Below are 14,717 nucleotides of genomic sequence, written 5' to 3'. Positions count from 1 at the left end.
AATCCTTTCCTTTGAGAGCATTAGGAAGTAGAAAGTTATCATTGCTGAAGGGCTATTCTATGTTCGTTTCTCTTCCATTTCGCCAGAAACCCTGTTCTGAAGGGGGGGAATACACTGTATTTTGTTTGTTTAGCAGAATTTTCTGCTTATCTCTTTTTTTGTTTGTTTGTTTTTTAAAGTGATTTTTTTTCTTTGATTTCATTTTTAGTGCTGGTGAAAAAGAGACTTGGCAGTAGAAACTGTCTATTCAAGACTGGACAGATAAAGCACAGGAGCCACTAACACCCACTCCCTGATATCCTTCGCCGTTCACCAGGAGGGAGCCCGTGTGACAGAGGTGGGTACGGTGCTTCACTCTCCGTGGAGAGGGCCAGCACAGCTGAAAGTTTGTGGAGGTAACAGCAGTGACAACATTGCAGACCCATCATTTGATGAGAAAGGAGAGCAAAGATGACTATGGGTACATACAGACAGAGTTTGGGAGCTCTAATTTAGCGGATGCAGGATCCCTGTGGATTTTCCTCCTGGAAAGTTCAGTGCAGTATGTGCTTAATGGTTATTTATTGCTGTGCTAAGCTCTGGAGAATTGTAAGTTTAAAATTTCCAGGCTCTGTTCACAAATGTGCTGAGAAAGGAGCAATATTTCCCTAATTTTATAGGGAGATGAGCAAAAGGAGGTGTAAGCAGGGAGGAGTAGGCATGCTCAGGTGTTTGCAGGAGGACCTTGGTGACTGAACATTTGCAGAGTAATGACTCCACGAGCATCCACAGATCAGACCAGCCTGGCTGTTTCTACTAGAAATGCAAAATGAGAGGGAACCTGTAACATCACTGGCATGGGGAGTGCCTACTGTGGAGTTGAGGAAGGCTGAGAACACAGCCCAAGATTTGAACTGAGGTCTGACAACGTGCTCAAACAGCAATTTAGTCTTGCAGACCTGTGCCTGTGGCAGAAGAAACTGCAGCGTGCAAACCTAACGCCTGAGAAGTTGATCAGGTTGGCATTTGGGAAGAGGCTCTGGTAATTATTGAGCTTCTGAATTCCTAAGAGCTCTTCCTGATCTTTCTGTGTGTGTGTGTGTGTGTGTATAGTTAGGTCTATCAGGCAGCAGCATTGTGTTATAATGTCAACAAGTTTGTCAGTGTGGGGCTCGATCTGTTTAAAAAACTAAATAGTACTTGGGAGTGAGAGGGATGAGTTGGCTGGAAAGCCCAGCAACTAACCTCTTTCTCCTCCCAAACTTCTTTTTGGGAACTATGGAAAGCAGCAGCCTCTTTCCCTAGGGCTACTTATTGCTCTTAAATACAACACTGAATTTTCTCTTGGTAAAACCACAGATTGGGTTTTTACTTTGCCTTTTTTTTTTTTTTTTTAAGTCCTAATAACAATGTGTTACAACCTCGGGCTCTATCAAGCTGATGAGGAATAAAGTCTTAATAATGAAGAAGAGTCTGAGAGTGTGTCTAAAGTGCATGCCTTATCACCAGCACATATTTCATACTGACAGTCAGTACTTTTAACTGATCCCAAGCCACGTGTGTTGCATTTTAAATCCCTCCCCAGCCTGCTCTGGTCTTTCCTTTGTGGTCTTTTCCAAGCTAGTGGCAGAGTCAGTGTGGCAGCTTCTGGTTTCTGAGCATATGGAGTTTTTTAACTCACAACCCATGTTTTTAAGTCAGGAGGATAAAGTTTGTTCTGTGTCAACTGAATGAAAGGACCAGAGGAGCCACTGGAAGGATTAGGTGGCAGAACAGCTGCAAAGGATCATGTGTGGGGTGATGGATTTAGCTTTCCAAGGATCCCAGTTGCCATTTTAGGGAGTCTAGTTTGCCACTTCGTCACCATTTAGGCTCATTAATGGAAAAAGCAACTACAAAGGAACAAGATTTAGATGCAGTCTCAGCTGATAACCTTTGGGACTGCATTTACTACTTGTGGGGCTACAGTTTTCTCTGGCCAGTCTAAAGCTACATGTCCGTGTGCCTTCTTGCTCTTGGCCATATTTATGATCCCTTGTTTCTGTGTTGTCTCAACACTTTGCAGGGTTTGACCGCACTTTATCCCGTGGCACCCCAACCAAACAAAAAAAAAAACAGCAGAGCTTGTTTTCCCACATGTGCCTTGAAGTTAAGCTGTTTTTTAGATTCTCTGATGTTCAAGTGAGTGTGTGCTTTTGCCATTTCCCTCAGGAAAAGGATTAATGGGGCAGCTCTCATCTCCTGGCTAGCTGTTTGCAGAAAACTGGTAGCAGTTCTAGGATCTTTGCAGCCCCTATGAGACCAGGTTGAAATAGCAGGGAGTGACCGACTGGCACACACACGCAACAGTGACAGCACGAGCTTCAGTTCCTGGGGAGAGCTTAAAAAAAAAAAGGGAAACACGAAAGAAAAATCAACTTTAAAACCTTTTTATTATTATTATTATTATTTTTGCCTTGGGTTGCCTGGTTTATACACTGGTACATGCTAAAACCCTTCTGTTGGGTAGCAGCAGTCCCAGAAGCGCGATGCAAGCGTGCTGCTATTGCCAGGGCTCCCTCTGCCTGACTGGCAGCCCCGCGCAGAAGCGCTGGGGATTTACATTCACCACCAGCCTCTCTCCCAGCCTGGGCAAACGCAAGTTGGACTACAGAGAATAGTATTAAAAAGTCCTGCCAGCAGAGCCAAAGCCTCCCCCATCTGCCCACAGCGACTGTGCTGCCAAGATCCAAGAAAGCTGATTGAGCCTATTGCTGACTTTTTAGCCCTTTTATCCTCGCGGCTTTCTGAGATTTACGTCAGTGCTCTTTGCCAAACAACGTTATGGATTTAAAATCTGCCTTAATTTTAAGTGTCCATGCTGCTGTGCAACCCAGTTGATGGTCACGTTTGGGGGGATTCCTATTTAATCGTGGGGTGTTAAGTTACCAACAGCAAATGGCCTTGTAACCAAATAGGCCTAAGAATTGTGCTTTATTACTCCACTTGTTTCCCCTTTCGTTACGATTTTTCTTGGTTAAAATAAAATCTTCCATTTATTTTTTCTGACACGCACTTGTGTACTACACTGAAAATTATTCTTGGCTTCTCTCTGCTCCTTTAAGGTGAAATTCTGTTTTGCTTTGGCCTGTTTCCAGATCTCTGCTTCAGCTGAGATTTGCTTCCCCGCCGCCTTTCTTCTAATTCTTGATGAGTAGATGAGAGGAGTATTAAATAGATTTAGTGAAAAATGACCGTCACCCATGTAGATGACTTTCCTCTAATTAAAAATTGAAGCGGAAATGAATAAGCTTCTCTTGAGGCTGTGCAAGAGTCAACGCTAAGCCCAGCACTATATTCATCAGTGATGTGGGAAGTCCAGTATATGAAAGAATATCTGAGAAACTTAGGTACCTTGGAGGATGCTAATAAAAGGGAAGGGAGAGTTTCTTGTGGCAGCATATTCATGTGGCCTAGATTTAAATCTGTTGGCATAGACCAAAGACTCAGAGCTGAATTTGCCATGTCCTTGATTTTTATGCCCATGCTAGGTAGGTGTTTGGTGCCATAGCAGAGTTTTCCAAGCAAGAAGGCACATCCAAGCAAGCTGATACTGCTTGGGTGGTGTGGTACCCAGCAGATCCTGATTTCAGCATCTTTGCTTTGATGTACAGGGTAGCCTTTTCCAGTTTTGACGAGAAATTCTCTCTCATAAGCAGCCAGCCAGCAGAGGTAATCTTAACCAACACGGGTGCGTTCCCTGTAAACTTTCTTTTGCAATGAATCAAAAATTTCCAGCAGGAAATGAAAGCAAAACACTTCATCTAAAAATTCCTCATCAGCTCTAGTCACTAGACCAGAACAACAGTGATTACACTCATTTATCCAGTACAAATCCCCAACACTGCTGTGTCCCAGGATCACAACATGCCATTAAAATGCGGGTAAAGAGAGCAGGTGTACATGAATATCTCCGTTTTGTACTTGAGGAGACAGGGGCTTGCAGATGTTAGGGCAGCTTCTGCAAAGTTACACAGCAAGACAGTGGCAGAGGCAGAAATAAGAAACCAGATCCAGGGGCTGTGATTTTTCTGGTCTGGCCACTGAAGCATGCAACCCTAATGAAAAGCAGAGTGCCCGGAGAAAGCCATGTGTCCGCTTCTAATGAATCCCATCACCTTCTTAGGTTTACTGGTATTAACCCTGGAGATGTTAGATATGTACAAAGGTTGCTTTTTTTTGCAGAGAGGACAGTTGCTTTTAAAGAATAGCAATGCCTTAGGTCAGTAAGGGGTCATTTTGTTTGCGTTGTCTGAATATATGATTGTTCCCTTGTAGGAATGGCAGAGCATCAGCCGCGCAGCAGCGATGAGAGAGACTGACATTCATACGAGTCTCTTCTGGCTCCTTCTCCACAATGGCTGGTGCCTCTGCATATTCATTGGATGGTAATGCAGGATGTCGAGAGCAGCGGTAGAGTTTGGCTTGATCCCATTGTGCTTTTCTTCTGCCGGTTGAGACTTTGAATCACCATGACAACGCTGTGACACTTCCAGCAAAGGTTGCCCGCAGACCAAGGGTGGGCTGGGGGTGGGTGAGAAGGTCAATGACTGAGTCTAACAGGATCAGAAGTTGCACCTGCAGCAAAATGACTGTAGAAAAGCCGTCAGCACAACAAGAAGATGAAATTCCCCTTCTATTGGCTTCTCGTTAAGCAGGCACAATAACATTTTTTTCCGAGAGACTCGCTGTAAAAACTCTTTTGGTTATGGCTACTGATCCAACGTGATTGGGTGCGCCGTGACTTTTGAACTCATGACTGGATATACGATGTTGCGGAATGGGGGAGTGGGGAACGGAGGCCAGCCGTGGGTGTTGAGATGGTCCAGTCGAATCCGGCTCACCTGGCTTAGTTTCAGCCTCTTCGTTATCCTCGTCTTCTTTCCCCTCATTGCCCACTACTACCTAACCACCATCGATGACGCGGACGACGCCGGCAAGCGCATCTTTGGTCCTCGGACCGGCAATGAGCTGTGCGAGGTGAAGCATGTGCAAGACCTGTGCCGCATCCGCGAGTCGGTCAGCGAGGAGCTGCTCCAGCTGGAGGCCAAGCGGCAGGAACTCAACAGCGAGATCGCCAAGCTCAACTTGAAGATCGAGGCCTGCAAAAAGAGCATTGAAAATGCCAAGCAGGACCTGCTGCAGTTGAAGAACGTCATCAGCCAGACCGAGCATTCCTACAAAGAGCTGATGGCACAGAACCAGCCCAAGCTCTCCTTGCCCATCCGGCTGCTGCCAGAGAAAGATGATGCGACCTTCCCCCTGCCAAAATCCAACCGGAACTGCAGGCTGCACAACTGCTTTGACTACTCACGCTGCCCCTTGACATCTGGCTTTCCAGTCTATGTCTACAACAGCGACGATTACCCTTTTGGTAGTTCCTTAGACCCTTTAATTAAACAAGCCTTTGAGGCAACAGTCAGAACTAATGTTTATGTTACTGAAAATGCAAATATTGCTTGTGTGTATATAATTTTAGTGGGGGAAATGCAAGAGCCCGTAATGCCAAAACCTACTGAACTAGAGCAACAGTTGCACTCTTTGCCATATTGGAGGACTGATGGACATAACCATCTCATCATCAATTTATCAAGGAAATCAGAAACTCAGAACTTCATTTACAACATCAGCACAGGGCGCGCCATGATTGCCCAGTCCACCTTTTACGATGTGCAGTATCGACCGGGGTTTGATATTGTTGTATCACCTCTGGTCCACGCTATGTCTGAACCCAATTTCCTAGAAATCCCACCCCAGGTGCCAGTCAAGCGTAAATATCTGTTTAGTTTCCAGGGGGAGAAGATCGAGTCTCTCAGATCTAGCTTGCAAGAGGTTCGCTCTTTTGAAGAGGAAATAGAAGGCAATGCCCCAGCTGACTACGACGATCGGATCATTACCACCTTGAAGGCCGTTCAGGACAGCAAGTTGGACTTTGTTTTGGTGGAGTTCACATGTAAGAACCAGCCTAAGGCGAGTCTGCCCACTGAGTGGGCTCTGTGTGGAGAAAGGGATGACAGACTAGAGCTACTGAAGCTATCTACTTTTGCACTGATAATCACCCCAGGGGACACCCATTTAGTGATCTCTGCCGGGTGTGCCATGAGACTGTTTGAGGCTCTGGAAGTTGGAGCCATCCCGGTGGTTCTCGGAGAGCAAGTTCAGCTACCCTATAACGATGTGATCCGGTGGAACGAGGCAGCCTTAATTATACCAAAGCCACGTATCACAGAAGTGCACTTTCTTCTGAGAAGCATTTCTGACAACGATCTCCTTGCCATGAGGAGGCAGGGCCGCTTCTTGTGGGAGACCTACTTCTCCACCTCTGACAACGTGTTCAGCACAGTCTTAGCTATCATAAGGACTCGAATCCAAATCCCAGCTGCTCCTATCCGAGAAGAAACCGCTGTGGAGATTCCCCACCGGTCTGGCAAAGCTGCTGGTACAGACCCCAATATGGCAGACAATGGTGACCTGGACTTGGGGCCTGTGGAAACAGAACCACCCTATGCATCTCCCAAATATCTCCGCAATTTCACCCTCACTGCAATGGACATCTACAGGAATTGGAATTCTGCTCCAGGGCCTTTCCACCTCTTCCCCTATACTCCCTTTGACCCTGTTTTACCGTCAGAAGCAAAATTTTTGGGGTCTGGGACTGGATTTCGACCAATTGGTGGAGGAGCAGGTGGCTCTGGGAAGGAGTTCCAGGCTGCTTTGGGTGGCAACGTGCCCCGGGAGCAGTTCACAGTAGTGATGTTGACTTATGAGCGGGAGGAAGTGTTGATGAACTCCCTAGAAAGACTCAATGGTCTCCCGTACTTAAATAAAGTTGTGGTAGTGTGGAACTCTCCCAAGCTTCCCTCTGAGGATCTCTTGTGGCCAGACATTGGCGTCCCAATCATGGTAAGAAAGATGTAGCTACTGTGGTCTTCCTTCCTGGTGGGGTTTGAGCATTAAAGTTGGCTGTAGCTCTTCTGGAGCATCAGCTCAGCTTAAGTCATCTAGGAGAGCGTCCGTCTTGCGTGGTTGTAGATGTCTGTACCTGATCTGGATGTTTTCTCATCAGAGAAAAACAGGGAGATTACAGGTATGATTCATCTGACCCATTTTAGATGTTTTCATAAGAATGCCGTGGCTCCTAATCTAGAAACGCCTGTTTATTTCCCCTGGCTTTGGAGGGAGGCCGATGATCAGAAGTGGATGGCTGGGCTCTGTGGATGTATGAGCTTAGGTGGGAAGAATTACTATTGTGAGAGAATTTGTTCGGTGGCCTTTGGGCTATGAAATACAGGAGCTGTTATGCAGGAGAGCCTAAATGGTAAAAATACAGCGTCTTTAGAGGTGCCAGGTGTTTAACACTCATGAAAGAGTAATTGTTTGTATGGAGCCTAATAGGAATCTCAGAGCTTATAGCTAGGGATTCTTGCTTATTGAGAATCTTTGCTTAGGCTCTTTAAGTGTCACACTGTAAAGACAGTTGGCACCTTTTAAATACCTAAGTAGTGACTGTTTCTGCACTTTACCAGATAAATCTTTTATAAAACCAAAAGAGGGTCCCACTGAAGCTGCGCCTACTGCAGGGGCAACAAAAGTCATTTATCACTTTATATTACAAGGGATGGCAGCAAAGGAAATACAAGCCAAGGCCAACACAACGTTAAGAGCTTCCATGCTCCAAAGGTTGTAACTAAGTTTTGCTTAGATCTGGTTTGATTATTTTTTTCCCCAGGCGGACTGAAGAATTGATCCCTTCAAAGACCAAGATCCATTTTCATGCCCAGCTACTCATTTGCATATTGGCAGTGTTGCTTGTAAAGAGTTAATTTTCTCTGAATTATTACTTATGTATGTATCTATTTTAGGACTTTTCTGTCATCCTAGCATAACTTTCTGCACTGGCCATTGTTAACAATCAATATTAACTATAAATCTTCATGTGCCCTCGTAAAGAGAGCGCGGGCATAGAGCCACTAACAAGAAGCAACACTGTGTTATCTGAATCCGGTTGTATTTAGAGGACAAATGGAAGGATAATGCCTTACAAATTAGGGAAGGGAAAAATAAAAGAGGGAGATGGTACTTAAGTACGCAAACTGCGTGTGGTTTATGTGACAGGACGCTCCTAAGCTTAATAGCGATGTGAGCTTTATGCTTCATGCAAAGAGATTCATTGATTTAATATTTCTTTTTATTATTATTGTGATGAATAAATCCTTCTGCTCACATTTAAAAACCCTTATGGTCCAGGGACAATGAGGAGAGAAAATTACTTGGATAATTGCGAAATAATCTTTCACATTAGTCGTGTTGAATGCCTGGATTCTGCAAAATCTTTGTATTGTGTCTGCTGAAAAACTGTGTACTCCTTCAGAGCTGAAGAGTGGGGATTGTTCTCCTTGGAGTTGCTAATGGGTGTTGTTTGTGAAAGAAGAATATGTTTCTGTCGGTGGAAGTTAATGGCTTTTTTACTCTGCTCTCATCGGCTCCTCTATTGTGTTGGAGGCCCGCTGGCTTTTTTGGGGGACTTTGACACACACGAGTTGCTTCGTGTTGCCTTTGAGCCACACGCTGGGGTTTGTGTGCTGTGGGGGATGTTCAATACCGCTCGGTTCAAGAGGAGGAAATTGTCTTGTGTCTTCTTTGGGACATTGGGTGGTAACACTGTGCTCGTGGCCAAGGGCCGGGACACGGCTGGAGCACAGCGAGCTGTCGCTGGGGTCCTTTCTGAAGGAGCATCTTGGTCTGATAATAGGTATACTTTCTTCCCATTTTTCTAAATCCCATTTTTTAATAGAGACCAAGTCTCTTGGGATCTCTCATAGGAGGCTTAACCCATTTCATCTCCAGTTATCCATCCCACTGAAGTGCTTGTTGCTAAATCCACCTCCAGGCTGGGTGTTTAAATCATGCTGTAGTATATATCTATATGGATGGCTTAGTACAGTAGTGATATAAAAATTTACCTGGGCTTCATCAGTGACAGATCCTAAGACCTTGCGGTGAAGAAAGACAACAAGAACCTGGGGAGCAGAGGTTTGATCCTCGGCAGCTGAGATACCGGATGTGCTAGTTGGGGGAAGAAGCAGGTGGATCCGCAGGGTTGGCAAGAAACATAAGCCCTTGTGACTGCTGATGCCAAAAGGAAGTGCTGACCTGTGAATTTGATTTCCTTACGGGGAAAAAAGGTGACTTTTGATGGGGAATATCCAATTCTTTCAGATCTTGAAGCAGTGCTGCATCTCTGTGTAATAAATATGTTCCGGTAACTTTGGGGTGCAAGGAATTGCCCTGCATTCAACTCCCAAAGCACAGAGTTATGCAGAAGAAAGTCAAGGGAGAGAGAAGTGGAAAGGGGCAGATTTGGGTGCCCACCCCCTTTGATTGAAATGGGTCCAGGCACCAGGTGACTGCGAGGAGCAACGCAACAGCAGCACACGTGCGTCGGCATGATCCAGGGTGAAAGCATCCAAAGCCAGAAGGCGATTGTGGTAAATCACAGCCTAATGAGAGCGTGTCCTGGGTTGAAAAAATCCTTGGAAGCATAATGTAACCCAGAGTCTCACCAGCAGGGCCTTGCTGGGATTTAGGACTACACTTAGCTGTGCAGCTTCGTGCTAGCAGAATACCCAAAGGAGAATTGGGCTTCCTCATTTAGCCTTACTGCACGGGCTGACCTTACTTCATCGATCAGTTCCTTGAAACTTCATTTGCAAACTGTGCTGCTTGTTGTGATTTGGTTTTCCAAAGCAGGTTCTATGGTTTCTTTTCCCTGGTGGGCTGGGAGTTAATCAGGAGCAAAGCTTGAATCTGTGTTGGATCTTGAATCTTTTATGGATGATGAGATAAACAGGGCTACTGAATATATTTGATTTTTTTAAAACTTTTTCTTAGATGTAGATTTCTTGTGACAGCATAATTTACCAAAAAAATCAGTAAGGTTTCTTAGCTGCACAGGAGTCTCTGATAAAATATTCTGGCCCTGCACCGAGCCTGAAGTGACTAGGCGCAAATAGAATTTAAGGTAAAGTTGTGTGTGTAGTCATTCAAGGTTGTCCCTGGAACAGATGTGGGTAGATTACCCTCTAATTTAAAGTGCCTTTGTGCTGGAGTTGAGCTGTAAAAATTGTTCCCATCTCCCATTAAATAATATCGCAGGAAAATAACAAAGGTGTTAAGTGAGAAGTCTTGTTTGTGCAAGCTTAAAAACGTGCCTTCTGCAAGCGTTTGTATTTCTAAGCGCTGCATGAGGAGAACTCCCCCAGACAGAAGAACTTGGAAAGCCCCACCAGCACCACTGCAACTGCTGCTTAACTTCTGAGCACCTCCCCGCAGGATTTACACAGTGTTGATGCATCCTTCAAGCGACGGACTTCAAGATGTCTGTGGCATCTGGCGAAGTCGCAGTAGACTCAAAGAACTCAAAACTTCCCGGACCCTCAGCAGTTTTGCTCTGCTCCCTTGCAGCGAGGATGAGGGTCCTCCTCCACACCGCAGTCGCTGAAGTCCCCGGTGTGGGGCTGCTCGCGCCTCACCAGCGGGTGCTGCTGCTATTTCCAAGCTTACCGGGAAGAAAAGGGGAAAGGAATTTGGATTAAATCCTGCTCTGAGCAGGTGGAAAGACCGCGCTAGGGTTTGAGTGAGGTGGTGATGTTTGCCTGTTGCTCCCGCTCTGCTCCTGCACGCACATTAATCTTGGAAAGATTTCCAGCGGCGGAATGAAGGAGGCGTCGTTAAGGAGAAGATCTGCCTCAATTTTGGGATAGAGACTTCCAGCCTCCCCTTTCAACATCTCCGTGCTCAGGATTTTTAAATAGCCTACAGGTGATGACAGGAGAAACTTTTTGCTTTGCAATTCCTTGACAGCATTTTCATCCACATGAATAAAAGTGAAGGGAAACAAATGAAACAAAAATACTCAGGCAACCGCACATCCAGCCCACGCAGATGGTAATGAGATGCACCCAAGAAGATTCAGATCCTGCTGCGCTTCGCGGTGTGCTTGGCACCGATGTGCTGCTGCTTTCTGGTTGCTGTAGGGCACTTGCTTGCAATTCCTCGGCAAACTTGCAGCATAGATGCAAGCCCAGATGCTTGATAAACCCAGTACGTGGTTTTAGCAGCTCTTCAGATCCTCAGGAGCTGATTCACCGTCCATCTTCCATGCAGCTCTGAGCAAGGCGTGGATTGGGGCGGGGGGACTGGATTCATTTGCCCTGTTTCTGCTCTGGTATTAATCCAAAAAAACCTAAAAGAATGAATTGAGCTTGAGCAGCCAGAGTTACCTGCAGAGTGTTTGTTTTAATATATTTAATACGTATTTCAGAAGGCTGCCAGTGCTGCGTATGCCCTTGGTTCGGTGGGGAAAGCACAAAGCCCTGAGCAGCGAGGTGATTAACTCTGGAGCAGCTTGCACTCAAAACAGCCGCAGACCCTCTAATGCAGCAATTAAATTATCCATTTCCCTTTCAGAAACTTCCTTAAAGCCCCCCAGGAGTTGCAGTCTGAGCCAGGAAAGCAAACCGTGTGCTCAGCAGCCTCCCTTTACCTCCTCTCCTGCCCACATTTCTCAGTCTGTAGGTCATGCCCTGGAGATGGGAGGAGACAGGGAAAGGAAAGACTGAGCTCAGAAGAACCCTAAATTTGGTTATAATCTCGAATAAAAATAATTCTTGGCCCCTTGTAGGCACGCTGCCATCCAACTCCAGCATCTTCGGGTCAGTCTGTCTCTTAAACTGGATAAAGATGCAATTTTAACACTTTGGGGGTTTTTTTCTGTCCTTAGTAGAGTAAGGAGAAAGCATCTCATTTTAAGGGAAGATTTTGCCAGCCAGAGAGAGGAACTGCTGCTTTCAAACTGTGAGGGCTTAGTTCTGTGTTGCCAGTGCAGCGATCTCTGCTTGCCAAAGGCCGCGGAGGTCCAAGCAACATGAGAAAAAGGTTTGTGGAAGTCAGCTTCGTGGGGGCAAATGCTTCATCTGTTTACAGGGGTGTTTGGACCTCTGACGGTGATTTCCGAGCAACGCGTTGCCTTTATTTCTCTTTACTTTTTCCTGTCCTGAGCCCTTCGTGCACAGCTCAGGGGGGCCTGCTGGCATTGCCGACCTCAAATCCATCGCTTCGGATGTGCGGGCTGAGGGGTGGCACCATCTGAATGGTGGTGCACCATCTGAGCCTGCTGGGCTGGGTACGTTGGAGGCAAAAGAAGAGTGAGATTTATCCTTGTTAGCTGATAATTTGAGATTTTGTACCGACCCAGTGTCGGGGTTTATTGCTGAAGGGGGTGGGTTGGAACAGAACTATCCGGTTGTGCTGTGATTTTACTTCGTTTTGAGCCAGTGTAACATCTCTCCCTCTTTCCCAGTAATGCCTGGCTTTTGGTTGGGTTATTTTGGAAGCCCAAGGGCTTTGCAGGGGCTGCCAGTGTCATGAGTGGAGTGTTGCCTATGAACCCAGCTGAGCTATGAAAGGGTTTCCCACATTTGAGGCTAAACCTTATTCAGCGCAAAACAATATTTTCACGACCTGTGCTCACGTTCTAAGAAATTACAGCCTGAACTTCCAACTCCTCTTTCTTTTCGGCATGCGTGCAAGTCCGTCAGTGACAGAGCCATGGCTGGAAAAGCCCTGCAGCAGTTTGCTTTCTCCTCTTCCTCTGGGGTTAGGTGGTGTGTGCTTGTAGGCATTTCTGAGCAATTTAGCTGGGTTCACTGCCAATGCCAGCTCCTGTGGCTTTCAGCAGTGACTAATCCTTTCCTTCAGCTTTGTTATAGAATAAGTAGCTGGCTTTGATCTCTGCAGCCAGCTCCAGTGGCGTAACGTCCTTTTCTGCCGGCTTGGTGGCCGGCTGAGAAAGCTCATTCAATTTAGCTGCTTGTTTAAAAAGGAATAATCTTTGGAAAATGTCTAATCCGGAAGCACTGCTGCATCTGCAGACCTGTTTGGCTGGCCACAGTGTCCCTTGAAATGCCACTTGTTAATCAGGAGCAGACTAGGGGGAAATGCCGTCATGACTTTGCCTTCTGTTTGGGCAGTGTCTGTATCACTTACTGTGCTGAGCTCGCTGCTGCAGGATGGATGCCTTTGGTTTACATGTCCTTTCCAGCAGAAATACTTTACGGTGCTTTGGTATCTCCATTTTAAGGAGCACGATGGGATCTGTAGATGACGCTTCTGGCTGAGAAGAGGAACAGAACCTGGTCAGACTGTAACATCAGTGTGTAGCATGCCGTGATGGCAGTATGAGCTTCTCTGCTCGTCCTTCAACATCAGGTCTGGATTTCTGATAAGAGCAAAGCCAGCCTTGCAGACGAACAGCTCACAGAGTCACCAGTAACCCGAGGTAAACTGGAGTGGTGTGTGTGATCCAGGGTGAGGTCTTCATGGGGACCAGGAGTTAAACAAGAGAATAAAACTCCCTGCCGATCATACCACCAGTTCAATTGATCCTTTCCTGGAAGCTTTGCATAAATACCCGCTTGGGTCCTGACTCAACCAGGTAATGAAGCACAGACCTAACCCTTCCTTGGTGATGTGACTTGTGCTTTTCTGGACCAACTCACCTGCTGAGGCTTCTCAGTGAGTCAGAGCTTTACACTAGGCACTTACTGCTTTTCCCTGCCTTACCCTAGCTTGTGTACAAACTCAGGAGGAACCCAACTGAATATAAACTGAACTTTCAGGTCCTGGATTGCATATGGGGCTGGGGAGATGCAGGTTTGCTTCCAGAAGGAACAATTCAGGTTGTGCTCTCTGTGACCAAAACCAGCTGAGAAAATCACCTTGTTTCTTAGCACTGAGCCACTTTCTACACGAGATTTGCACCGTCTGTCAGTTAACGGGCCCCATCCAATGCACCAGCTTTACCGGCAGTGTATCACAGTTTTACGAGTTAAATTTCTTGGTGAGAGCTATTTTATAAGGCAGGGCAATGTTGCATGAAAATGTCTGTGCTGCTGTCGGGTACGTAGCACCACCTGCTGCCTGCAGAGCACGGTGCTGCCGGAGAGGCAGATTATTTCTCAAATCCCTGCGAGTCTTGCTCTCTGGAAATGTATTTTTACCATTGAATAGCAGAAGAGGAAGGAGCAAATTTGCTGCTTAGTTTACCTGCGATGCTAAAATCCAGATGCTTGTCACTGCAGGGCCTAAGCAACGGTGCAGCGATGCGTGAATGTATGCTGATAATGTAACAAGCAGTGCTGACTTCTTCGGGATTTGCGCTCTGAATATTAACTCAGACACCCTTGCAAAACTCCACTGTTGTTGCTTAAAAGCAGCACGCACTTCTCTGGAGTGTCATATGCTGGTTTGTAACAGCTTTACCACAGACAAAACGTTACTGTAGGCTCAGCTGTCCTGAATTTCCTTGGCTTAGGATGCAGCTAATGGGATCGGTGACCAGAAGGAAGGCATTACTGTGGGGCATTGCAAAGGAAAATCAAGGGAGGGAAGCATCCTTGCACACTTCTGTGTACATAATCAGATGTTTTTTCTCGCATGTGAAATCTTGAAGGTGTCACAGGGGCCAGTCCCCCGGTGTTGAAGCCTTTAGCCGTCAACACAAAAGCTGTCCGTGCATCTTCAAAATGCTCTCCACTCCGGAGCAGACCCTGTCACAAGAGCTAGGGGACAAAACTGGCACGATAGCACTTGGCACCGGCGTCAGTACAGCAGCAAAATACCACATTGTTTTTCCAGGG

The 14,717-nt window shown here is 46.3% G+C and overlaps 1 protein-coding gene across 5 annotated transcripts in view; it reads left to right on the top strand.

The window, feature by feature from the left end:
• The window catches only part of EXTL3 (exostosin like glycosyltransferase 3), a 156,184-nt gene that overhangs the window by 117,552 nt on the left and 23,915 nt on the right, over positions 1–14,717 (top strand). For all 5 annotated transcript variants that reach the window (XM_042803612.1, XM_032997582.2, XM_032997581.2 and 2 more), the window contains 2 exons: positions 209–337; positions 4,297–6,921. In XM_042803612.1, coding sequence (XP_042659546.1) covers positions 4,774–6,921 — 2,148 coding nt within the window. In that variant the 5' untranslated portion in view covers positions 209–337; positions 4,297–4,773. The remainder of the gene's footprint in view (positions 1–208; positions 338–4,296; positions 6,922–14,717) is intronic.

This window comes from Tyto alba, unplaced genomic scaffold (assembly GCF_018691265.1).
Source record: "Tyto alba isolate M040663 unplaced genomic scaffold, T.alba_DEE_v4.0 Super-Scaffold_40, whole genome shotgun sequence".
Classification (NCBI taxonomy): domain Eukaryota; kingdom Metazoa; phylum Chordata; class Aves; order Strigiformes; family Tytonidae; genus Tyto; species Tyto alba.
This window is presented reverse-complemented; position numbering and strand designations above follow the sequence as displayed.